At 47.6% G+C, this 27,015-nt stretch overlaps 1 protein-coding gene across 1 annotated transcript in view; it reads left to right on the top strand.

Annotated features, from left to right (window-relative positions):
* The window catches only part of LOC147706789 (exportin-5-like), a 1,247,062-nt gene that overhangs the window by 855,079 nt on the left and 364,968 nt on the right, over positions 1 to 27,015 (top strand). Inside the window, exon 26 of the mRNA XM_086925922.1 lies at positions 22,560 to 22,619. Coding sequence (XP_086782048.1) covers positions 22,560 to 22,619 — 60 coding nt within the window. The remainder of the gene's footprint in view (positions 1 to 22,559; positions 22,620 to 27,015) is intronic.

Below are 27,015 nucleotides of genomic sequence, written 5' to 3'. Positions count from 1 at the left end.
GACATCTAGACATTCAGAAAGATACTCTGTGATCATGGTAACGGAGTCAGCTTCTCGTCATTCCACTTCACGGTCGTCTGGCTCCTCAACTGCATCTTCAAGGTCCAGAAGTCCTGTGCGCAGATCTCCTGAGCGTCGGCCAGATCCTTCGGCTGAGCAAGTCAGACTGTCACCTAGATGGTACAAGCCTTTGGACCATTGGCAAGATTCTGGGCTGCCAAACGTATTCAAGAATATGTCAGCCCACAACACAGGTCTCCTCTTCGGAATCTGGTAGAGGAGATGGACAAGCGTAGTCCTCCCAGGCGCAAATCACCTGTGAGAACACCAACCAGATCTCCCAGAAGATCCCGATCTCCCAGAAGAGATAAGCCGATCAGGCCTCGTTCAGAAGATCGGGTCAGATCTCGCTCTCCTAGACGGGAGGAGCATTCAAAAAGATCACGGGAGAGGAGAGACAGTGCTCACCGTAGGCGTCGATGAACTCAGTCTACTTCATCTACCTCTTCTACCAGGTCTTCCAAGAGGGATTACTCCCCTACGTTGACGGACAGTCCTACGTCCAGATCCTCCCCAGTGGATGACATTGGCACGTATCTGGATGTCCTGCAAAGAGGAGCTCAGAAGCTGAGCATTGAAATGTCTGTCCCTCAGGTTACAACGACAGTAATTTTTGAGACTTTACACAAAAAAAGCTATCTCCCGTCCACTGCTGCCTTTAGTCCCGGGGATTATGGATCCTGTCAAAGAGGTTTTCCTAACTCCAGCGGCTATCAGAGCGGTGCCAGCCCGCATTCAGAAGAAATACAAACCGGCCTCTTCTGACCCGGTTTTTGTAAAATCTGACCCTCCAGCAGACTCTGTAATTGTGGCAGCGGCGAGGAAGACGCATGCAGTTGCCGATTCCTCTTCAGTCCCACCAAACAAGGACAGCAAATCTCAGGACTCCTGGGGTCGCAAGGTTTGCAATTCAGCTGCCTCCACTCTGAAGGTTTCCATTGCAGCTGCGCTTCTGGGTCGATACGACAGAGCCTTATGGGACTCCATGGAAAGGTTCAAATCCAAACTGCCAAAGGAGGACCAGCAGGATTTTGAAGAGACTGTGACAGAAGGATGTCTGGTGGCGAATCAGATGATAAGCACGGCTGCGGATTGTGCAGTGCTTGCGGCGCATTCCTATTCACATGGGGTTTGTGCCAGGAGGTCGGCTTGTTTGCGCCTTACAGGCCTGAAGCCGGATGCTCAGCATTGCATCCTTAATCTTTCCTTTTCGAAGAGATGACCCGTATGAAGACGGAACTAGATACAGTGAAAGCGGTGGGTTTGGAAAAGAAAAAGAATTCAAACGCCGCTTCAAGGCCAACGGGGAGAGGGGCTCAACAAAGGGTTCAAACCCCTCAGTGGTCCCAAAGTAAGAACCAGGGTAAATCCCAGTTTCGAGGCAAAGCCAACAGAGGTAGAGGAGGTCACCAACAGTCCTCTAACACCACAAGAGGTGGAAAGGCCTGAGCAGTGGCTTCCTCTGGCGCCGTTGCCCACTCCAGTGGGAGGAAGTGCTTCACAACACCTGGCAGAGTGGGTCAGCATCACAAAGGATCAGTGGGTGCTGAATATACTGCGCAATGGATACAGGCTACGTTTCCTTGCGCCTCCGAAGAGCATTCCTCCAAAGAGCATTCCTCCAAAGAACTCTTGCCCTCACCAGCTAAGCTTGCTCCGAAGTGAGGTGAAAGTTCTACTACAAAAAAGAGCTATAGAGGAAGTTCCTCCCGCTCAAAGAGGAAAGGGAGTTTACTCCAGATACTTTCTTGTCCCCAAAAAAGATCAGGAGGAGTTCAGACCAATACTCGATCTGCGACTATTAAACAAAGTCATCGTCAAAGAAAAGTTCCGCAAGTTAGCGCTTCACCAAATATGCCCACATCTTCAAGCCGGAGATTGGATGTGTTCGGTGGATCTGCAAGATGCGTACTTTCATATCCCAATTGCTCAACAACATCGCAAGTACTTGAGGTTTGTCGTAGGGAACAAACACTACCAGTACATTGTGCTACCCTTCGGTCTCAAATCCGCACCACGAGTCTTCACCAAATGCATGGCAATGGTGGCGGCTTTTCTTCACAAAAAGGGACTCATCTACCCATACCTGGACGACTGGCTCCTAAAAGGCCCATCTCCGGTACAGGTAACGCACGATCTACAACTTTGCCTGCACTAGTTGCACAGGCTCGGCCTCCATGTGAACCTGGAGAAGTCAGTCCAGCGGCCTACATAGTCCATCCACTACCTAGGCTCCGTTCTGGACACAAGATTGGGAAAAGCGTTTCCTTCGGAGGAGAGACTTTTTTCCATGAGTCAGAAATGTGGGATTCTGCTAGAGTCTCTGCTTCCAACAGCCCGACAAGTAGCATCCCTGCTGGGTTCCATGGCGTCCAGCATTTTTCTCATCCCAAACGCCAGGCTGAGAATGCGTCCTCTGCAGCAGGGTCTAGAGGACCTGTGGGGACCAAGCGACAGGGTGTTGGGAAGATCGAATCACTCTTTCCCAAGCGACGAAGGAGGCCATCAAATGGTGGACTCGGAGAAGGAATGTGCTGGTGGGAGTACCGTTTCACCAACCTCTTCCAACCCAGTCAATAGTGACGGATGCCTCTCTGCAAGGCTGGGGAGCGCACATGGGTCCGCTTCAAATTCAAGGCCAGTGGTCTGCGCAGGAGCAGACCTACCACATCAACATGCTGAAACTCAGAGCGGTATTCCTGGCTCTCAAAGCTTTCTTTCCAGCGATAGAATCCAACTCAGTCCTAGTTCAGACGGACAATACGACCACCATGTTCTATCTGAACAAACAAGGAGGCACACACACTATCTCGCCCACTCTCTCGAGAGGCTCGGACAATCTGGCATTGGCTTCTCTCTCGAGGCCTCACAGTAGTGGCAGTGCACCTTCCAGGCGAGTTGAACATAAAAGCAGACGCACTCAGCAGGCACTTCAAAGATCAGCCAGACTGGGTGCTAAACGACGAAGTGGTAGAAGAGCTTTTCGTTGCTGGGGTCGTCCCACCATAGACTTGTTTGCAGATGACGAAAACGCCAAATGCCACGCCTTTGCGTCCAGGTTCCACCGGCCAGGGACGCATGGGGAATGCTCTCCTGAAGGATTGGTCAGGAACATTCGCTTACTCGTTTCCTCCCCTGGCTCTGATTCCGAAAGTAGTATCCAAGCTCCTCAGGTTGGACATGGAAATGATCCTGATAGCTCCGGATTGGCCATGGCAGTGGTGGTACCCGGACCTTCTACATCTGTCTGTGTGTCCACACAGACGACTCCCTTGCAGGCTGGACCTGTTGAGCAAGATGAACGAGAGGATAATGCACCCCAACCTCCCATCACTGAACCTAACAGCATGGCTCCTGAGGTCCTGCAATATGGACATTTGAACTTGCCTCCCGAATGCATGAACATTTTAAAGGAGGCTAAGAGGCCTTCCACGAGAGCATCCTATGCGTTCAAGTGGAAAAGGTTTTACTTATGGTGTAGGGATCATCACTAAGATCTGACTAAAGGGCAGGAGGACGTCATCTTGCCATACCGCCTTTCCCTGGCAACTGCTGGTTTGAAGTATACTTCTATTAGGGTGCATTTGTCAGCTATAGTAGCATACAGAAAATGACCTAATCAGATTTCTTTCTTTCAGGTTCCAGTGGTTAAGGACTTCCTCCAGGGGTTGAAAAAAGTGTATCCCCCTGTGCGAAACCCTTCTCCATGGGAATTGAACCTGGTTCTATCCAGGTTAATGTCACCTCCTTTCGAGCCCATCCACAAGGCCTCCTTGCAACAGCTCTCTTGGAAGGCGGCCTTTTTGGTGGCGATTACCTCTGCGCGCAGAGTAAGTGAGATACAAGCGCTCTGTGCGAAAGAACCATATACTGTTTTCCATCACAATAGAGTAGTCCTAAGGGTTCATCCATCTTTCTTGCCTAAAGTCATTTCTGATTTTCATATAAATCAGTCCATTTCCCTCCCTTTGTTTTTTCCAAATCCTACGACCCCAGCCGAGCGGTCACTGCACTCCTTGGGTCTAAAGAGAGTGCTCAAGTTCTATTTGGAAAGGACTAAAGGGATTAGGAAAACGAATCAACTGTTTGTGAACTACGGTTCTATGCGGACAGGTTTTCCAGCGGCCAAGAGGTCCATCTCCAGATGGATTGTCTCTTGCATTAACCGCATGCGCGCTATCGGGTTTTCCCGCTGTGCGCTGAATTTTGAAAATCGCGGGTAACGTGACAAAGCCAGCTCGTCATCCGCGTAGCGCAGGTAACGCCCATGACGAGCTGGCTTTTTCATCCGCATCGAAGGGGTTAAATTGGCCTATCAGCTTGCAGGCAAGCCTTTGTTGGGGTCACCCAAAGCGCATTCCACTAGAGGGAAAGCTGCTACAGTAGCTTTCTTGCATGACATTCCAATGTCAGAAATATGCAAGGCTGCAACCTGGAAATCGGTTCATACCTTTACGAGACATTACTGTCTCGAATCTGATTCCAGGGCCGATACTCAATTAGGGCAAGCCTCCTGGAGGAATCTGTTTGGGTAGTCTATAGCCTACTCAGACTTGTTGATGAGATTACTGTCTTATCATTCCTTTGCCCGCAGGGAAGAGGAGAGGCTCGCTATTCTATTCTAATGCTTATGACTATTAATGAGGATCCCCTGGAAGAGAAGGATTAGTTACTTACCTGTAATCCTAGTTCTCTTCCAGGGGTATCCTCATCAAAGTCATAAGCAACCGTCCCGCCTCCCCGGGCAAAGGATACTCTTTAATAAGGAGATATTGTTAACCTATTTGTTACTGGGTTTGTTTTCAGTCTCTGAAAAGAACAACTGACCTAACTGTCACCCCTGAGGCATGATGGGATACAGGGGGTCAGGTGTGCCTTAAAGGCACGGTGTCAGTTTATTGCTATGCAGCTACAGGTTAGCTTTTCAGTCTTTTTAGACTGTGTGTTTGCAATGCAGCCTGGGAGCTTTCTATGCTTCCAGTGAGTTATGAGAATTTCTACTGCTTTCTGAGCATTAAAACAGTTTCTAAACAATCTTTGGTGTTTTCTCATGTTTCTAATGCTTATTATTCATGTATGGTGGAAATTCTTCACAGCATATTTCAGCTCTGATGTTATTTGGCTGCTATTGCATGTATATATATATATATATATATATATATATATATATATATATATATATATTTGTGTATATATATGTGGGGCACATATGATAGTGTTTCCGGGGTCCCGCGCATGGGGGGGAATATTCTAATGCTTATGACTTTGATGAGGATACCCCTGGAGAGAACTAGGATTACAGGTAAGTAACTAATCCTTCCTGACTCAACGCGGATCCGGACCCGCGCGGCGTCACTTCTGGCTCTGGTCAGCCCCACATGGCCTGATTTTAAATGGAGTCTTACTGACCTGAAGGACTAATAGAAAGGAATGAATGGAGGGGATCTGAGGCTCCCAGTACCTACACAGACCCCCTAGCTGGTGCCAGTCCTCTGGACACCTCACCAACACTGGACTCCTCACTCCTCTCACAGCTGCTACTTAGGGATGGGCTTATTTCACAATGGTGGTCCTTAAGTTGGTATTTTTTTCGATCACCACTGTTCTCCGTCTCACTAGTCAGTTCATAAACATCTTCGTAGCAGCTTGGTGCGGCTGTGGCCCCTATGGGCCTTTTTGGATTGGACTTCACCTTTGACATTCCTTACACATCATGTCCACCTGATGATGGAACGGAGAACCTTCCACTTCTGTCCTCTCTGCCATGCCAAGTACCCACGCACTGATCTCCATCAGGTGTGTTGCATGTGCCTCTCCCTTGAACACGAGGACGCTACCTGTGAGGCCTGTAGGTCACTTCAGTCAAAGAAGACGATGTGCAACCGTAATGCTCGGAAGACACACAGTCGGCTGCTGATGAGGGCACATTCTCTCCCAAGGACAGCTCCAGGTCTGAAATGGAAATGCAGAATCTCACTCCAGGATGGCCTGCGAGTGATTTGCCCCCTCCAGCTTCACCCTGACCCAGCAGACCTCAAAAAGCAGTCGCCTACCTCCCCTTGATTGGCCAAAGACTGGTCGTCACTGACTGGCTGCTTCAGACACATCCAGCCTCTGTGCCGAAAATAGCCCAGGCCACATGCTTCCAACTGACTCCTCCGTAGCAGGACATTCAGAGCTGAAACTTTCAGCATTGAATCACTGCTCCACCTCGGCACTGAAAATCCCAGCTTTTGACCTGAAGCCCTCCGCATCGAAGAAGTTGATGTCGGAGCCCAAATCACTCACCTTCTGCAAATATGTACATAGTGTCAAGCCTGTGGAACCAATGCTTCAACGGTTGGAAGAGGAGATAGACTCAAGACAAAAGCATTTCATTATACAGCCAATCACTGGTTGTATCTTTACAAGATCTCCTCACCTAGGGGCAGAGCTAAACAAGAGACAATTGTCATTTGAGGAAGCTTTGGAAGTTCTAATACCACCAAGCATAGAAAAAAGGAGGACAAGGCTACAATCCCACCGCACCACAAACACCTGCTATGCACCACACTGCCTTCACCGCTTTCTTCACCTATAGAACACACACCATACTTTCCATAGGGTTCCAGTCTCTACTATTTGGGTGGGTGTAGAGGGAGGTGAGTTTTCCATCCCATCACAAGATGACTTATGGGATTCAAACGATGCAGAGCAACCTGCCAATACAGACCCAGATCTGTATCTCGCTAAACCCCTTCCCTCAGGCAACACTACCACCTACCATGACATGATAGGCACAGCTACTGCCTTCCTCAAGGTTCAACTATATACCGAGCCTTTAGAGGATCCAAACCTCTCCTCTAGCCTACGCTCGGCACAATATCTTCTAATGCTTAAATGCACGCAACGCCACACATCTGATAGATTCAACAGCACTGTCCGGTCGCGAATCATCACACCCAGAGTTGACAAAAAATATAAAGCTTTACCCAGTGAACCCACATACAAAAAAGGGCAGCTCCCACCTGACTAATTGGTAGCTGCCCCAGGACTAACTCAACATCCTGTGAGGCACCCCAACAAGATAAAGAGAGCAAGAAGATGGTACGAGGGTGGCTGCCCAGTCCCCCAACCAATGGAGGATTGCTAACTCCTTTGGCCTCCTATACTGTTATGGCAGGACCCACTAGGACGAGATGTAAAATATCCTCCAACATGTCCCAGAGGAGCAAAAAAAGCAGGCATAACAGATTGCTTCCAAGGGAGAGCTTATTATTAAACCACAGTTCGCTGTGCTCTTGGTGAGGCTGACACTTCAGCTAGAGGCATAAATTCTAGTAACCTCCTTCGGAGCCATGCCTGGCTTCAAGCGTCATGTTTTAAATCTCAGGTTCAGCAAAACCTTTAGGCTGATCCCTTAAACGGGGAACACGTTTTTGGTCCCCAGGTCAACTTCCTCCTGTAAAGAAGGATAATGAGGCGGCCAAGGCCATGTGGGCGTTAAACATAATCGCAACATGGCTCCTTTCACTGCTCCTCATGATCGTGGAGGATTCAAGACCACTTCCCCTGAGACCTCAACTGCTTACCTGTATCCTCAGTCCCAGGTACAGATATCCCCACGCAGGGAATACAAGGGCTCCTGAAAGGGCAATATTCCAAGGGTAGAGGAAAGGGCTGTTTCACCAACCCCTCGGACACCATCACCGAACCCTGTCGACGCCTGGCAGGCTCTTTGAACACCAAAGAAGCTGTTGATGCCTAGCAGATCACAAATGGTGTCTCGGTTCTGGGGTGGTGCAAGGTCTCTTCCAAGACTGGGGAGAGCCCTTATTTAGATCTATTTGCCAGCGCCGAGAACACAGTGACAGCACTTCTATGCTCTGGAGTTGCCAAGGCAGCTCCTGTTCAGAGCTGCATTTAGTCTCGAATGGAGCTTAGGACTCCTGTATGCCTTCTCGAAGATACTACTTCTGACAAGAGTTCTAAAAAAGTTCAAGAACGACTCACCCCAGGTCATCCTAGTGGTACCGGATAGGCAAGAAGAGTATGTTATCCCCAACCCCTGACCATGAGCATCTGTCCTCCAATCATGCTGCCCATTCATGAAGATCTTCTGTCACAGCAACATTGCAGGGTATTGCACCCAAACCTGTTCCCTCTCCACCTTCATGAATGGAGATTGAGTAGCGATGGGGTGTTTAAGCTCCCTCGTGAGTGTGTGATGCCATTCTGGCAGCCAGGCGTTCCACCACTAAAACTATTTGCATGTGCCAATGGGACAAGTTTGTGGCTCGGTGCATGTCTAAATCGGTTGGTCCTCTGGACCCATGTCTGAAGTTCCCATGTTTGCTGTATCCCTGGCCCAGCAAGGCTTTGCTTTGGGCACAGTCAAGGGATATCTGTCCGTCATTTCTGTGTTCCAGACCAACCTTCCCTCTTTTTCATCTGTTGTGACTATATTCCTTTAAGATTTGCAACATAGGTTTCCTCCCCGGCCCTTTCTAATGTCCTAATGAGACATGAATTTTGAGCTTACTGTCCTTCTGGGTTACCCTTTTGATCTGATGCACAGTTGCCCTGTACAGCTCCTCGCTCTCAAAACTGTTTTCCTTGTGGCAGTAACACTTGCCAGGAAAGTTGGTGTACTGCAGGTGCTTTCAGTTAATTCTCCCTACACTTCATTCTTCCCAGATAAGCTGATTCTTAGAACTCTATCATCCTTCTTTACCAAAGATAGTCACACATTTTCATGTCTTGCAAAACATCACAGTGCCTACCATCCCCTCCCCCCCCCCAGTCTGTCTAATGAAAAGAAAAGACTCCGCCACTTGTATCCAAAAATAGCATTATTATTCTACACTGATCATGCCAAAGAATTCTGGGTGGGCAAGCAACTCTTTGTTGGGTTTGCAAAGGCATAGAAAGGAAAGGCCGTTTAGAAGCGAATAATCTCTCAATGGATCACCCTCTGCATTACGATCTGCTATGCAATAGCCCGAGATCTGTGAGTGCAGAGCCAACAAGCCTTGGCAAGTCAACGCAGTGCATAGGGGTTCGGTCCCAGCAGTTCTGATGAGGGATACTGGCCTCGACATTGCAGAGACGGCAGATCAGAAACACCACCTCTGATGCTGAACCTTTCGAAGTCCGTAGGACGTTGGGAGCAGCTGACCAGTCTGCATTTTTGCAGTGCCTGTAGATGCAGGGAAGTGACTCCTTCACACCAATAGAAATTACTTTGGGAGTCCTTTATACCCACAGATCTGGAGAAGATCCTGGAAGAACCACAGACGAAGACTTGCAAGCAACAGCAATACTAAGAGCAGCAGCAGTCTTCTTTGGTGCAGTCTCGTTCCAGGCGAATCCCAAGTGTCCAGAGGGTCGAAGAGTGACTTGGTTTCAAGCTTGAGTCTTGTCCCACAACAAATCTGAGGATCCACCCACAGGTAAGCCCTTAAATACCCTAGAAAGGGGGTTAGGACGACTCTGGGGTCCCTCCCAGAGGAGGGGTTAGACCGAGGGGAGAATTCTTGCATGTCCTTTGTCCAGTTTTGCGCCAGAGCTGGAGCCAAGTGCTCCCTGACTGGCACAAACTGGAGTATGCAAGGAGGACACCAAATGTGCCCTTCAAAGCAGTCTAGTGGCGGTGGCAAGCGCCCCCACCCCAATACACTAAGTCCTTTCTGGGAAATGTTTGTCGAACCTCCTTGCGACAGGAAACCTATTGTACTACTTTCCACTGCACTAAATTGGCTCAGCACTAGCTTGCTGTCCGACCCTGAAAGGTTGTTACCTTAGTACAGCCCCCAGTACATGGGATCCTACGTCAAACACTGGAATCAGTGCTGGGGTATGATTCCAAAATATTTGATACCAAACATTACCGGGTTCGGTGCAGCCACTATATAGTTAGACATTTTGTAATGACTGATCCCCACTATGTATAACAAGCATTTGCAATGCAATAGGTCCTGCATTATTAAAGTTTGAGCTATTGGCATTGCAAAATAACACCAATAGCTCAAACTTAAATAATGTGAGACCTATTGCATTGCAAATGCTTGTTTTTAAATGTCCCCACTTTCCGCTTTTAAATTTTAACATTCCTTTTTTTCATTCAATACAATAACAAATATTAGACAAGGCAGCTCAGCTGTTTCACATTCACCGGCTGTGGTATACAGGGTAGCATAAAAATATCTGGGACGGGCAGGGAATTTTATAAATATATTTGTGCATGGATGGTACTTTAACACATACACTCACAGTCCAGCAAAATTATTAAACAAGTGCTTTTGCCTTCTCGCAGTCTCTTGCACAATGCGCGGAAACCGTGGAGTTCTATGTGTTGTAGAACATCAACTGTGGCGGCCATTTTAGAGTCAGACTTAACAGCCACATGTTAATGCTTATGTACTTGTAATACTTCTGCTCAGCCTAAACTGTAAATTGTCTCTCGTAGTGACACACTTTCTTTACCGATACCTGGTGAAGGTCTCCCTTTATTTATGAAATACAGCAGACTGCCCAGAACTCCATTTCCCAGCATATCACGACCAATGGGTGTCCGTGATGACGTTCAGCAAAAGTGGCAAAGCTGAGCTTCCACTTATTTGCGCCAGCGCAGAGAGTCAGAGCCGGAGTTCTGTATTGAGACAAGATGGCAGGGCTGCCCCGCAGGATCATCAAGGTGAGGTGCGGCACACGGGCACTAAGTGAACATGTTTGGGGTGTATTGGCCTGGCACTGTCTCAGTCGTAGCATTGCAGAGGGTGAATTCTAGGCCACTGCTAGCGTCCATGAAGGGCCAGTAGAAGGAAGAAGGAGGTGGGGACTGGGTGAGTTATACCCCACCCCCAATGCAGCATGGCGGAGAAACGGGGCTACGGGGACTGAGGGGAGAAAGAGGTCATAGGTCGGGGTGCTGAAACCAAAATGAGCCTTTTGTTTGCTCTGGTGTCTGCGATGGGGAGGCTCGTGCGAGGCCGGATGGGACCTGCTCACTGTTGGGCCAACGGGGTTCTACACTTGGGCGGCGAAAGTGAAGTAGTCCAAATGCAGGAAAGAGTGAGGCCGGGGTGCAGAACTCTTGTTTAAGATGTTAAATTTCTGCGAGGGAGAAAGGGCTATGCAAAGCCGGTGCTACATAGCCCTATTGCTGCTTGGCATTCCGAGGCCATTATGACAGTGACATCTCCGAGGAACGCGCACGGGGCGAAAGGGCGGGGTGCTTCCACAGTGTTCGCATATACATTACAGCATGGTTCGACCTAGTAGTTTCTCAGATGTAGCACCCACACATGGGAAGCGCCGTTCTTGACGGGCCACAGAGTCCGTTTCAGGGGTGTCAGCTGACTTCCTGGGCGAGCAGCACCCTTGTTGTAAGAATGTTTTGCATGTGCATCTTTATCGAACAAGATATTTAGTGCATCCGGAAACAAGTGTTCTTGCTTGACTTAGCGCATGCAGAGCTTCCTCTTTCGAGGCCCAACAGTGACAGAGAAGACCGGAACACACTGCTACTCGATACCGGAAATTCCTAACTACCGAAAGTGTTCCGAGATCTACTCGGATGGTGACCTATACGTATATTCTGCAGATGCCACTATTGTTTGCGTGGATCATCTTCCACGTGCCTCCGTCTTTAGGTAATGTGAGACAGCTTATGCTCCAGACCTCCAAGTACCACTATTATATTTCGCACTTACGGTGCAATTTTTACCAGTTAGGGTATGATCCTTATTAGTAGGCCGATATGTTACTTTTCATGAAGATGGTAACTGTGTAAAACAGAGGAAAAACATCTGTCACCCCCAGTTATTAACACATGAACGTATATAACGCGAACAGTTGATTTTCACACCCTCAATGTCTCCTTCTGAACAGTGGCCTTTACATTCCCCTGTCCACCTTTCTTGAATTTTGTGAAACGATTATCTGAAGACTGCCCGCCTTTTCTTGGGTTTGCATGTACCACTGCTTTGTGTTGCTGCTCTTGGTAGGTAAGCCAAGGTTACTTTTGGTGGCGATCTATTCTAGTCTCCGAATAAAAGCTTACATTAAGCACTTTACAAAGCGTAGTCTCAAAGGGCAGCTATAACTGGACCGACTCCAGATGCAACCGCTAACAGCGTCCTGCGTATCACCTGCACAGCCAGTCATCAGGCTCATGCTAAATAGATATACTCAGGCCTCCAAGCTGAACACGAGACACACAGACTGACAACCTGTATTTCATAAGCAGGACCGGCATATTGGGCAGTTTTCGCGGATCCTGCAAAGATAATTCATTGTAGCAGTGAGATACAGAGTTGGACATAAGCTCTACATTCCCATAGTTGCTCCCGCCCCTCCCCGCACGCATGCTTCAAAAGAATAACAATCCCGCAAGTGGTACGCGCGCGCGCGCCACAGCAAGCGATCTGTTTTCAATTATGGCGCCCGTGTCTGGGCATGATAATTGAAAACAGATGTTGCTGTGCGGGTAACAGACCCCAATAGGCCATGGGCGGAGCAACGCGACCGCCCATCGCCTATTGCGTGTCATCTTTCTAAAAAAGACGACCGCAAACGCCAATACCATGGACAGAAAGGAATCGCACAAGTGTGTGCGATTCCAGGATCCGATTTGGAACCCTCCACAAAAGGGCTCTCGCCTGCACCGGCACGGCTGCGCTGTGCAACGCAGGGCGCGAGTCCTAAAAAAGACTGACCGTACTCACAAAGACTAGAGAATAGACTCTGGGGTTTGTAGGAGTGTCCGGATCATGCAGGGGCATCCTCACACTTATAACGAAGCACTCTGCCTTCAGGAGTGAAAGATGAAGTTTTGGGAGGAAGCACAGTGACTGATTAGAAGCATCCCGGTCAGACAAGTCAAAAAACACTCTGACACCAGGCAAAAGGTGGGGATAACCATGCAAGAAGGACCCTACCTTCCTACAACACTCCACTAAAGGTAAAGCGGCTACAGCTGCTTTATTAATGAATATCTCTTTTTCAGATAGTTCAAGGCAGTACATGGAGATCTGTCCATACATTTTCTAAGCTTTACTGCCTGGACTGTGATGCTAGAGTGGACACTGAAGTAGGACAATCCTTCTCTCAGAAATCTATTTGCTTAAAAATCTGCCTTAGTTTACCCTTTTGTCTTGAAGTAGGGGTGAGCAGCTTCTCTATTCATTGCTTATGACTTTATATGGAAATACCATGTGAGAAAAGGAATAGTTTCTTACATTTAACTCCAATCCTCTCTTAGGGAAATCAACATTATAGTCTTAAGCAACCCTCCCCGGTGGAGTGGACAGAAGTAACCAGGGAACATAAATATCATCACTCATTGCCTCAAAAAGAACTGAAACAACTGCCACCTACTCAGCATGATGGGATACTGGTGCTCCCAGGGTCCTAAAAGGCACAATCTCTAAATGTTAACTCATGTAATTACCTCCTTTGTGACTACACTGTCCTGCTCTCCTTCATCTCTGTGCTCTACCAAAAAAGGATGTATGAAAGATATGCATTCTGCTGTACTACAACATCATGAAATGATACATATAAGGAATTCTCCTGACCCTTTTTTAAGTACAAGATGAAGAATGACCCTTCTCCGTGGGTGAGACTTTTCAGTGGTTATGACTATAATGGAAATTCCCCTACGAGAGAACTGGAGTTACAGGTAAGAAACTATTCCTCTAATGTGCCTATCACATAAAGTTGAAAGTTTAAAATATTTATAAAGCGCACTGTGGCCAAGCGGCTTCCTGGCGTTAGGTGATTGACAGAGGCGGATGAGTGAAACACCAGCAGATTGCTGGGTAAGCAAAGGCTTGAGCAAATAGATGAGTTTTGAGCCCCTTATGGAAATATAGATACTCAGTGATGGACCTGATGGTGAGAGGAAGGCTGTTCCAGAAACGGGGGGCAAGAGTGGAAAACCTAGTGCCACCTGCTCTGGTCTTGCGGAAGCGGGGAACGCTGAGAAGAACTGGCTGGAAGATCGAAGATCACGGCAGGGGAGGTAGTGGGTGATCATGGAGTTAATGAAGATAGGCGTCGTACGGGCGCGGGCCATGAAGACTATGCATCCCATCTTGAAGAGAGTACGCTGCAAGATGGGTAACCTGTGAAGGTATTTAAGTAGCGGAGTGGTGTGGTGGTACCTGGGAAGTCGGTGAATAAAGCGGGCGGCCTGATTTTGGATGATCTGGAGGCGTCGCAGCTCGTAGGCAGGAATGCCCACGTATAAGCAGTTCCCATAGTCCAAACGTGAGAGAATCATAGCCAGAACAATGATTTTAAGTGTGTCAAGGGAGAAAAAGCGAGAAATCTTTCGGATAACCCTGAGGGACAAAAAGCAAGAAGAAACGACGGAGCTGACCTGGGGGCGCATGGAGAGGTCCTGGCTAATTTTGATTCCCAAGGTTTTTACTGAGGCAGAGGGAACCGGGGGGGGGTGGGGGGTGGTGGGGTTATGGGTTAGGGGGCAAGAATGGAAGGCCAGAAGGCTGAGGTCCAAGAGCTGGAGGAACCGCCCATCAGGACAACCTCCGTGGTTTTGGTTCATCCAGTCAGAAATAAAAATAAGTGTGGTCTGAAATTTAAGGAGGCAGTCAGAGGGAGAGGAAAGATCAAAAACAAGCTGAAGGTCGTCTGCGTAATTGTACACAGAGACCTCCATATTGAGGAGAGAAATAATAAGGGGGTAGATATAGAGATTAAAAAGAAGAGGGGAGAGGGAAGAGCCCTGGGGGACCCCACAGGACACCGAACGAGGGGGAGCAGAGAAGCCAGAGAGACAAACAACTTGTGTCCGGCCTTGGAGGAACGAGGCAATCCAGGCGAAAGCAGTGCCCTGGATGCCCGCTGCCCTGACACGGTCGAGGAGGATGGAATGGTCGACCGTGTCAAATGCAGCGGACAAATCAAGGAGCACTAAGGCTTGGGGAGAGTTGGAGTCCGCCTTGCTCTTCAGTTCGTCCAAGACAGCCAAAAGCACAGATTCGGTAGAGTGGACCGGGCGGAAGCCTGCTTGATGAGAGGACAGGAGATGATTGTCCTCGATGTAGGCCGACAGGCAAGAGGTAATGTGGCTCTCTAGGATCTTGGCTAAATAAGGAAGAAGGGAGATGGGCCTGAAATTAACAGGGAGAGAAGGGTCTGAGCCAGGTTTTTTTAAATGGGAATGACTGTGGCCGTTTTAAAGGAGAGCGGGACTATGCCCTGGGAGTTGGATGCATTGAGAAGGGATAAGGGGTGGTCGGGGCAGCCAGAGAATAGCTCCCTTAGGATGCGAGCCGGTCCGCAGTCAGCAGGGGACCCTGACTTGACCTTCCTAAGCAGGGCAAGGAAAGATTCCTTCGAGATAGATGAAAAATGGTTCAAGAAGGAAGACAGAGGAGGAAGGGAAGGGGGGAGGAGGGGAGAAGATGGCAAGGAGATGTTCTGTTTGATGTTAGCAATCTTCTCAAGAAAAAAGTCGTTCAAAGAGAGACAGAGGGTTTGGGAGGCGACAGGATTGGGGTTGACTCTGTCCGAGGCAGCCAGATTGTGAACAATGGAGAAAATCTCCTTGGATTTGTTAGTCGCTAGTAGGATTTTATTAGAGAAGTATTCTAATTTGGCTGAAAGAATGGCTCTCTTATAGTTTTTTAGGAGAGACCTGTATCGATCTCTCAAGAGGGGACAGTAATTGCGCCTCCACTGGCGCTCAGACTGTCTGAGAGCTAACTTAAGGGCCTTAGGGTGACTAGAGAACCATTTATTGGCTTCGTGGAGACGACAAGCCTAGGCCCTCCTGAGGGGGGCAACCAGGTCACAGGAGGTGGACAGCCAGTTGTTAACGGCGTCGACTTGGAGGTCGAGAGAAAGATCAGATAAGTCAGGAAGGGAGATCGCCAAGGAAGAATGAAGAGATTTAAGGTCCACCCGGTTCCAGTTCCGTGCTAGGACATTTTTGGGCAAAGGGGGCTGGTTGGTGACTGCAAGATCAATAGAAAAGGAGATGAGCGAGTGGTCCGACCAAGTACAGGGAAGGATGGTGACAGGAGAAATAACCCGACTGTCCGACCATATCTGGTCAAGGATAGGACCACGGACGTGGGTGGGGGCGTGAATATGAGAAGTGAAATTGAAACAGCGAAGAGTGTCAGAAAAGTCTTTAGAGGTCTGATCTTCCCTGAGGTCTCTAGGCCAATAGTTGAAATCGCCCAGTAGAAGAACTGACTAATTATTGACCACAAGGGTGGCCAGCAGTTCTTGGAGAGCAGGCGCAAAGTTAGACATAGTTTGTGGGGGGTATAAGAGAACTATAGTGAGGAGTGCCAGAAGGTTCACCGAGCGGGCGACTAACATGTCGACATGAGGTATGGGGGAATGGGACAAGGGTTGGAACTGAAGATTAGACCGGATGATCATAGCCACACCCCCACCAACTTTCCCATCTGAACGGTCAGCACGAAGGGCGTAGTGGGAGTCGGGGAGCGCAGATAGAACATCGGGCAGGGAATCTGCAGAGAACCAAGTTTCCGTCAGGAAGAAAAGGTCGGGGGACTCAGTGTCGAGGAGATTGAAGAGTTCCAACTGGTGCCTGCCTGCCGAGCAGGTGTTCAGGAGGTAGGCAGAGGCCACAGTGGGTGGACGGGAGGAGTGGGGGGGGGGGGGGTGCACAGGACGAGCGGCAGACTGAGGCCTGAGCAAGGGAGCAGCGGGGGGGCAAGAAATGCCTAGGGCGTGGATACATTCAAGCGCCAGAGGGCTAAGGGGCCAGTTACCTTGAAGGACCAGGAGCTGCGCAGATGTATACATTACAACAGGAGCAGAGTTTGTGGCCCGGGTCCCGGACGGGCGCAGACGGGCTCGCTTTTGGCGTGCCGCCGGCGCGCCCGCTGCGCTTCCGGATCAGGGGAGCCATTTTATGCCTGTGGGGGCGGGAGGGGCAGAGCACTAGACCGCTCGCCTGCTCCTCACTTCACTCAAGATTGCGCCTGGAGTGACCCCAAGCAGCACCTAAACGTCTGCAATGGGGGAGAACACACTTCAAGGAGAGCAGATCAAGTTACAGGCAGGTAAATGCCAGCGCAGAGAGCGCGAGAGTACAATTTTAACATTTTAGCAAACAGAAGCTAAAACTAACGCATGTGCAGGTGCAATTAAAATCAAAGTGACAAAATCGCCCTCAAAACACACGCTCACAAACAGTCCCGGCTTCCGCCTCAGGACATCCACATTCAGCTGTCAATCGATGAATGCGGGAGATTGTCTGGGTTTTTATGCCTGTGGGGGTGGGAGGGGCTGAGCACTAGACCGCTCGCCTGCTCCTCGCCTCACTCAAGATGGCACCTGAAGTGTCCCCAAGCAGCACCTAAACGTCTGCAATGAACATACTTCATCCTCCTAGTCTTTTTGCTCTTGCTTCAATGTTTCACCCATCTCACTGCTTTGTCATTGCCGTCTCACACCAGGGCCGGCCCTAGGCATGTGCAAAGTGTGCACCTGCACAGGGCCGCCAAACCCCAGGGGCCGCCACGACCAGGACTGCCAAGTATCACGCATCTTCATTTCGCCCCTCTGCGCACTAGTTCCAGCTTGCTAGTAGCAGTCAATGTATCCAGCCAAGTGAAAAGGTAGCGCGCCTTCCCGTGTTGCTATTTTTCAGTATCTGGCGCCACCCCACCCATTCCCTATTAGGCCGCCTAGGACAATTATCTGCCGAGGATCACATGGGCATTATTATCTTGAATTCGCGAACTCTGCTAGAGTGGGACCGCTGGCGCCTGTCAGGTCACGTTTCACGGTCCGGACTCAGGCAGGCATCAATCACTAAGGTTTTTCCCCCCTAATTTCCTGCCAATTGACAGCTCCTGGGCCCCAGGAGCTGCTGCCGATCTGCAGAAGTTTGATTGTCCTCCCAGTGACCTCGACTCTTAAGGGCAGCCACGGCAGCAGGATGGTGTAGCACAGAGTTGTGACACTCTCAGCTTTGTTTTCCTCGAAGTGCAGGGGCCTCCTTTTCCGAAGGTTTTAAGCTGGTTCGAGTTCTAAGGTAGGAAACATGTTTTCTTTAATAATAGAGTATTGCTTGTTGAAGCTGTTGTCTTGAAGTTGTGGTGCAGGGTCCCCTAAGTGTTCAGTTAGTTTGGTTTCACTTTTATTTCTTGCAGTCAGTGCAGAGGCTCGTTCTTTCTTTCTATTTGTAAGTGGTTGCAGCCATTGCTGGAACCGATTACTTTAGTTTTACAGGTGATGTGTTTTCACAAATAATAAAAAAACACCTTCTGCTGAATCCCCGTCAGCTGTTATTAATTTTATTCCTGCGTAGTACTGAATGCAGCCTATTCGGAGGAGTGACCCGGGAATTTCAGGGCCATGGGGCCGCCAGGAGAGTATCACTGGGCGGCCCCTCACTGAACTTCAGGACAGCGGCAGCCCAATCACTGTTTGGGGGCCATGGGCCGGGCAGCAATTAGTCCTGGAATCAAAGCCTCACCAGAGCTCAGCCTGCCGCAGCCTGCAGTGCTGCAGCCAGCCCTAGCAGGCCGGAGTGGGGTGCTGCTTAGAAGTGCCACCCATCTGCAGCCTCCGAACACACAAACCTTAGGACTCATCTGCGACCAAGCAGGGGCCCAAGTAGGTATCATGTCGATATTTCTGGTCCTGGTGCTCCATTTCACTTATGCTCCATTATTGCCCACTATGATGCCCATTAACTGTGTATTGCCCTCGCTGGTGGTGCCATATTATTGTCGTGTCTGGTTACCCTCACAGACGCCTTGCCATTGTTCTCTTTTAGGCCTTATTAGCCCCTGTGATGACATTATAGCCCCTCTGATTCGCTCCTCTGCCCTCTCGATGCGCTATTACTACCCAATCTGAAGCACCACTTTTATTCTCTCGGGCGCCCGTTATTGTTTTATGTAGTTGGCTGTTATTCCTGCCACTGATGCTCTGTTATTGACACCTGAGACCCTATCATTGTCTTTGCTGATGCCATGTTACGCCCCCTGATGCCCTCGTAACGCCCCCTCTGAGACAGTATTATTGCCCTGTTCGAAGTAGTATGATTTCCTTATGTATTGCCCTGTTATTTACCCTTTCCATGGTCTATTATTGTCCAGCCATCCAGAGATGACCTCTGTCTGCCTTCTACTCTCGGCACAGCACTTCCCAGAAAAGAAGACGCCTTGCCTTCTACTGCCTGCATAGAGTCCCCCCCTCAGAGATGACCCCTTGCCATCTACGCCTTGCATGGCATGGTGTGCCCAATGGGGGCGATGCTCTGAAGACTATCAGATTTTGTGCACTTGATCCTCTTCAGATTAATGCAGTGGGCGTGTGTGGACAAATGTACCTGGCTGGGTAGGAATATAATGATGCTCTCCAGTTGACAAAAAGGGCACCTTGGCAGATCTTTCGAGTGAGTGTTGCCGGGGACTGCGTGGTAATGGCATTTTGTTTGCTTTGATACTTGCACAAGTGCCACCATTGCCTTTGCCTACGAGCGTAACGTTTGTTCTTGTGCTAGAGTGTCTACCATATATTGTTGTATTATACCTCCTCTAATTATACTTTGTTTTCTCTCGAGCAGGCTTCACTTTAAAATAGTTTATTGCAGGGGATTAGACTGTAGACACCTAGATCTTTGTTTACCCAACAAATTCCAAAGCATTGTAGCTGTAAGATAACTTTGGTGGTGAATACACTTGCTGGCGACTGGCGAGATCTGTGTGCAGATTAGTTGCAGGCCGGTCTCAGTCACTCATACAAACTATAAAGAGACAGAGTTAAATGTGATGTCCCAGCTGCAAAGTGAAGCATGCACCATGCAGGTCACAGATGCGCCCAGTCCCTCATGTCGTGTGTCACAATGCCCTCCTCCTCCTAAATTGTATCGTTCTGAGACGAATTCGGAAGGGTAGGAGCGGCCGCAGGTACTGGTCAATCATCTAACGACTTTTCTGGACGTATTATTAAAACACCTTCCTGAGCTCCGCCCCGTCCGGACCCCCTCTTCCGGGGCACCCACCTACGCTCCCTGCACAGGCCACCATGAGCCTAGAGCCGGCCCTGCTCACACTAAAAAGGAAAATAAATACTTGCGAGCAGTTCTGGAGTATTGAGAAAGCGTACTACATTTCACTATGAATTTTTGTCACTGAGTTACCCTTAGTATGCCTAATCAGAGTTGCGGTCTACACACTGAGCATTTGTGAAGATGCTTTTGCACAGTCCTATTTTGTGTGTCCCTTATGCACCATCGCTCACAGACTTAGGACCTGATTTGGATATTGATGGTAATGGTCCCACTGTCGTTTTTTTGACCGTTTCATAGTCCGCCCGATTGATTTAAATGTTGGCGAGTCCATGAACTAAAGCCCAACCGAGTCCTGTCGACTCCACCAGCATTTCCCTCCCACCTCAACTGAGTCAGAGGCATTCCAGGCAGGATTACCACTTACCTAATCACGATGTGCCTTTCTGGCGATGAAATGGTGTTGGGGAAACATCCTACTTTGCGTTAGTAGAATCGAAGGAAATTTGGTAAAAACATACCTTTTTTACTGTTTCCTTCTTGAACCTCATTGTCCAGGTCCTTCCTGCGCTGCTGCAACTTGACCATAACTCCGTTGTTTTTGACGTGTGAATTTTTTTACAAGCAATCTTTTTGTGTCTCATGCATAAGTGTATGTTACCACTTACTGTGGTTAACTGTACACACCTGTATTGACACTTGAAATATCTATTTGGTGGTGGTGGTGGTTTTGGGTGTTGTGCTTGTGGTTCCTGTGGGTGGGTGTACATTCAACAGTGTATGTGTATGTTGTTGGTGTGCTATGCAATATGCAAACAAAAATGGCATTGCACATTACCAACATATACAGATTGACAGTTTCACAAGATGTGTGTAGTGAGATTCTCATAAGTAGTACTTACCTGTCTCCACACCACCTTGACCTCACTCCATCAGGACTCCAACACCGAGACACTGCCTGCACGACAGGAACATCTAAACCGTCACAAAGCCACTGGCCTGACCGGAACAGAGTACGGGTAGCCAGCAGTGAAGATTGTCGACTTGGCGGCTTCACAGTCTGTTGATGCCACACCTAAATACGACGGCCAGAATACCGTCCGCTCGTTGGAGTACTTGGCATCACCGCTAGACTAGGGTAATACCACCAAGATCTAAATCGGGCCCTAAAATATCTCTTCCTTAGTGGTCACATTCCTTTTCTTATCCATGAATATTTTCATAATGCCTCCATCGGTTAATTTTAATGGCGACAGAAGCTTCTGAAAATATCTGGACTGCATTCAGCTGAAACTAAATTTTATGCTGGCCATTAGGAAATCCAAAGGAACACTTCCTGCCATTAAAAAAACACACACAAACAAAAAACATCTAATTAACTATCACTGCACCTTCATTTGCAACAAAATGATTCAAGTATCACCTCAGCACAATGTCCATCACCAAGTTAACTGCCTGAGACACCAACAAAACTGACTTGCAAGACATTTTCACTCAATTTCTGTCTTCAGCTGGCTGCAAGGACAACTTGAGGCGTGACCGCTCACAAGCCTAGTACTTTTCTGATTCTGAGCAGCAGAAAAGTAGGAGAATGATGAAAGTGGAATGATTTGTGATAAATGGTGATAGTTTGTCAGATGTTATACTCAGATTTCTTATGTCTTTTATATAATGATATTGAAAAGGTTACGCATGGTATTAGCCTCTGTATCTCAACATAAAATCTGATTTCTCTAGCAGTTTAACACAATTACTCCAGTTAAGTTTACCTTGCATGTTTCAGGATAGTTTTGACTGATGCCAGGATGTAAGGTCTGTGCATTAAGTGTACAAAAGCCATGTTGGTTCCATTTGCACTCAGACAAGTGGAGGATACTTTCTCATTCAGTGTGTAAGAGAAAGAACTTCTCAAAATAAAATCAAGCATCTTCACCTCAAAACCCCCCACAAAAAATCTACAAATTAAATCGAAATACTCCACCTGTATATTGAATGATGTTACGGAAGTTTTGAGCACTCTGAAGATTCACATGAGAACCTGAGGGATTTGCATTTGTTCATTTCCTGCTGTTATGCTTTAATGTTTTACCTGAATAGTTGCTGAAACGTTTAGGTCAGTTTAGTCCATCGTAGCAAAAACGTAGGAGCAAGATGGGAAGAGCAACTTGGGAAATTTCAAACCTGAAACAACATCATTTACTACTGCTGCATGATCTCACATGTTCCAGCTACATTCTTGAAAGAAGCCAAGAACATGCCTTTATAAAATGAAAGCTTACAATATACTCTGCTGAAGGCTGAGGTTGTACTACATATTGTTGGCTCTAAAATAATGAATTCTACTGATGAAGCTATCTGCTTACTATGGAAGGCAGCAGAACAGAATACAGTACTGTCTAAATACAATGCACCATAAACCGGTTCGTCTTCAATTAAAACTGTCAAGCAACTCTCACTCATGACTTTACTTATATTTTGTTTGCAGCATCTTTCTGTGTGTCCGGTAAAGGTGCAGATGTCAGTGTTCTGGATGGCGAATGTGCTGGTAAGTATGTTGTACTTTGAGAGCTTAGCAGTATGAAAAGGATAGTTTGAGCTATAAGGATGTTAACCCATTCACTGTGCCCTATGCTAGCTGCTATTTATTTTTTTATAGATTCTCAATGTTTAGTTTTACCATTTTTCTTTGGTTTTGTTATTTTTGTTTGTGTTCCAGATTTCTTGGGAGACATTTTGAAGTATAAATACAATATTTATAAGAAAACGATTTTAAAAAGCTAGAGTTGATTCATGCTCTCAACATTCAAGCTTTAACATAATTAACAGTTGAACTAGATAATAGTAACACATACTTTTTTTTTTACAAGGCTTTTAAGCTAGGTGAACTTGTTAAATCCATACAGGTTACTGCCACAAAGTATTTTATTACATTAAGTCTTTGCTTGTGACGGTAGAGTTGTAATGAGTAAAAAGAGTTAGATTACGAAAAGAACTTTCTTAGGAATAGCATTTAACGTTGATACACATTCATCAATTTTTTATGTGAGTATCACATTCCTACTTTGTGGTAGTTAAATTAAATGGTGCAATATTTTGATGGGATAATGCCAACAAGAGAACATCAAAAAGAGGTAAACTGGAAATACTTGTTTTTATTATAATGCACAAGGACAAAGTAGAAGCAACGTGGATAGAGAAAGTGAGGTAGTTTCGAATATGCATTTTAAAAAATCAGATTGTGCAAAGACGAAGAATAGAAAACAGAAACTGAAATACAGAACAAATAGGTTGGGTTGGAGTGCACGAATATTAATCCAAAGCAAAAGATAAGGGGAAGACTAAAACCGTAGATAAAGAAAACTTTTATCGGACAGGTGATTGAACCCAGTGAACCGTTTCGATTGGGAGCACTGGGCATAGAGGAGGGAATAGACGAATTGCAGATCAAAGAAAAGAGCACTTGGTGAATATTCCTCCAGGTGTCAGACTAGGAGCACTCCTGAGCGTTGGTATGTGGTCTCATGCGATTTGCACCAGTGTTTTTATGCTCCAGAAGTGAAGTGCGAGGCCACATAGAGTGTCACCCAGGCGCTCTGACCCAAGTTCCTTCCTGCGTCTTCAGGCCAGTATTCTCTTCTCACTCCTCATCTTTGATAAGTAATTTTCTCCAAATTTTTTTCTGATGTTCCCTCCCAAAGTGACAAGTTTTGAGCCTTGTAATGACTATTGCAAACAAATCTCTAGGGCAGATCTTCATGAGTTATGCCGGTGGTACCTTGGGTCATAGCATGGCTCCAGGGTCTGTAACGACTGTGCCCAGATGAACCAGAAGCCCACACGGGACCATGAGCCAAAACTCAACGTCACCATATATTCGTAAGACTCTGCATTGTGACCAGTTTAGGTTGAAAGGAAGGTCGTTTTTCCACTGGCTGCTTTAGTAGTATCTGTAGTAGGTCCTCATCCATGTTGAAGTCTGGGGTGAAGTCTAAAAATAAACACAAAAAAGCTGAAGACATGATTGACCCCTTCCTGCCACTATTCCACTACATAGATGGCACAAGTGCATCAATGTGCCTCCTGATCTCGCTTCCGAACTCCTGAGTAGTTAATTCCTAATTTGGTTCTGATGTATTCTGAATTTCTTGGGCTGTCTGCAGTGTTGCAGCAAATGGAGGCCTTTAGGCATCCATCACTCGCTGGTTCGCCACTGTCTGTGTCTCTTTAACCAGCACTGAGTACCGCACTGACTTTTGTGTTGACTCAAGTTCCGGCGCCACTCTTACTAGTGTTTCCTTTCTCATTTGTGCGCGAAGAGGATCCACTACCTATAGTTTTCTCTGGCTTTAGCTTGACCAAACCCACACACAAATCCAACTGTAGAGCAGCTTCTAACCAATCCTTCATACTCTGATAGATTAGGACAATAACAACTATGATGAAGAGAGCAAATCCACTCCTTAGTATGATGAGGACAATTGGTATGCCGAATTACAAAATGCCAGTGGCTTGTACAATTCACAGGACACATGTTCTTCCCTGGTCTTGAGTGTGAGGAGAGTGCCTCTTTTGCTGTGGTCATGAGGTGGATTGCGGAAGTGCTTCATCTGCAGCTCCCCATAGAGTAGATCAAATCTAATATGTCTTGACTGAGGTTCTTCAGCCTGGATGGCACCCTGTCTGGTACTTGGGCAAAGCCATGTTCTTGGACCCTAGTTAATAGACATGTGGACCTTTGCCATAAACCAGCAGCAGGTTATCTTGACTTACTGATACTGCAGCCTACGCCTGAGAGCTTGGTGTTTGATGGGTCCTCCAAAACGTTCAACCTTGATACCTTTCCCATAGCTTCTTCTGGCCAGCAGTCTAAGTGCATGGAAGCCTTTGGCAAGCACAGGTTTTCTTTGGTTCGTCTTAACTTTGACTCAGTTAATGCCAGCTGCCTTCTAAGTTGCTACAGTCATTCTTTATGGGATACAGTTGAACACAACCTGCTGGAAGTTCCAGAGGATCTAATGGCTTCTTTAGCCCAACCCATACAGTTGGGCCGGGATGCAGCAATATGTGTTATATGGTCTGGCCTCATTACAACTGACTGCTTGAGTTGAGCAATGAGCACAAGTGTGGTGCTTCGATTCCATGCCTGGATGATATCTACGGGCTTCTCTTGGGATACCCATTCTACTTTATTAGCATGCCAATTGATTGCTATCACCATAAAGTTGATAAAAGTGAACTTTATCCTGCAACATTTTAAGGAGAGTTCTGGCACAGTGCATTTCCATAGCTGTCTGCCCCTACCCGACAATTTCCTCAGCAGTTTCATCCCTTTGATCAGCACTTCAGGGTTTTTGTATTGCTACTGCCAGTCTCCACCAGTGACCAAACAGATTACTGAGAAATGTTGTGGCCGAGGCTGTAGCACCAGAGACCATGTTCATGAAATCAGGGACAGGGTTAGTTCCCTTTCCCTCCGGTAACCAGAACCGCAAAACTGCTTTAGTGTGTCCTTTTCAAAGCAAATCCACCCTTTAGGTGGCGGGATATAAAATTTCCTCCAAGTGTGATAAGCCATTACTTGGGACTCATCAGTCCTCAAACTGGTACAGTGGGGCTACGACCCCCCCCCCCCTTTTATTCTACTCAGCCGCGCAACCCCAATCAATATGGCTGGCGGAGGAATACATGTCTGTTTTGCAACCGGAAGGTTAGGCCCTATTGGCCCAAGGAGCCTTAGAGAGGGTCCAGCCTCAAAAGTGGGGACTGTGTTATTCCTGCTATTTTCTAACAGAGGACTTTATCCTATTTTAGATCTCCGCCCTATGAATGCCTTCCTTTGGAAAGGACAAATTCAAGTTCCTGATGCTAGACAGGTCTTGTGTTCCCTGGATCCTGAAGACTGAATAATAGCATTTGACCTAGAGGACACGTATTTCCATTTTACTTTTTTGCTGGTCCACAGGCGATGCATGCATTTCGCAGTGGGCCAGGAGCATTTCCTGTCAGCAGTACTCCCCTTCGGTCTTACCATTGCCTATCAAGTGTTCACAAAAAAGGTTGCAGTGGTCCCAGTGCACTTTCGGAGGTTTGGTGTACTAGTCTTCCCATACCTCGACGACTGTCCGCTGAAGACTGGGTCACCCAAAGAAGTCCTGGATTTGGTGCAGGTTCATCCCCCCGGCGCCCCCCCCCCCCCCAACATTCTGCTATCACCCCGATATTTCAGCCTCTGTCCTGGATCTCACTGAGGGTGGCATTTTTGGTTACTGAGACTCCTGCATCATTCTAGTCCAATGCGCCAGATGGTACGTGCGGATTCTGGGGTGGGATCTGGCTTTCCAGCGGGCATAGCATCAGGGAAACCAGTCTGATTACATCCAGGTTAAGGAGTATGCAATAGATCTGCAGTGGTGGCTGCTATACTGCTATTGTGTCAGTGGCAGACCTCTCTCCTTACCCCCACCCAGATCAGATGGAGGTTACAGATGCAGGACTACTGGGCTAGGGTGGTCATTTGGGTGAGGTGGAAACCCCCAGCACATCAGTCTGTTGGAGCTGCAGACGATCCGCTTGGTGGTGAAGGCCTTCCTACCATCTATCAAGGGGAGTCTAGTACTGATACCAAATGGTACTGTAACAAAATAGGTGTAGTGGGTTTTTGAGTCCTGTACTAGGAGGCTTTGCACCTTTGGAAATGTCTGACTTGCTACTGCCTTTCTCTAGTCACGAACCACCTGGCAGCATCTTTACATGAACGGGTGTACAAACTCTTCAGCTGGTGCCTAGCAGATCACAAATGGTAGGTACACCTGGAGTTGGGGCATGAAGTGTTCCAGCAGTGGAGAGAACCTTGTCTTGATCTTTTAGTTGCTGCTGAGAATGTGTAATGTCAGCGTTTTAATGTGCTAGAGTACCCAAGAAGCTCTCTCTGACTCATTTCG

Source organism: Lissotriton vulgaris, chromosome 6 (assembly GCF_964263255.1).
Source record: "Lissotriton vulgaris chromosome 6, aLisVul1.2, whole genome shotgun sequence".
NCBI classification, from domain to species: domain Eukaryota; kingdom Metazoa; phylum Chordata; class Amphibia; order Caudata; family Salamandridae; genus Lissotriton; species Lissotriton vulgaris.
This window is presented reverse-complemented; position numbering and strand designations above follow the sequence as displayed.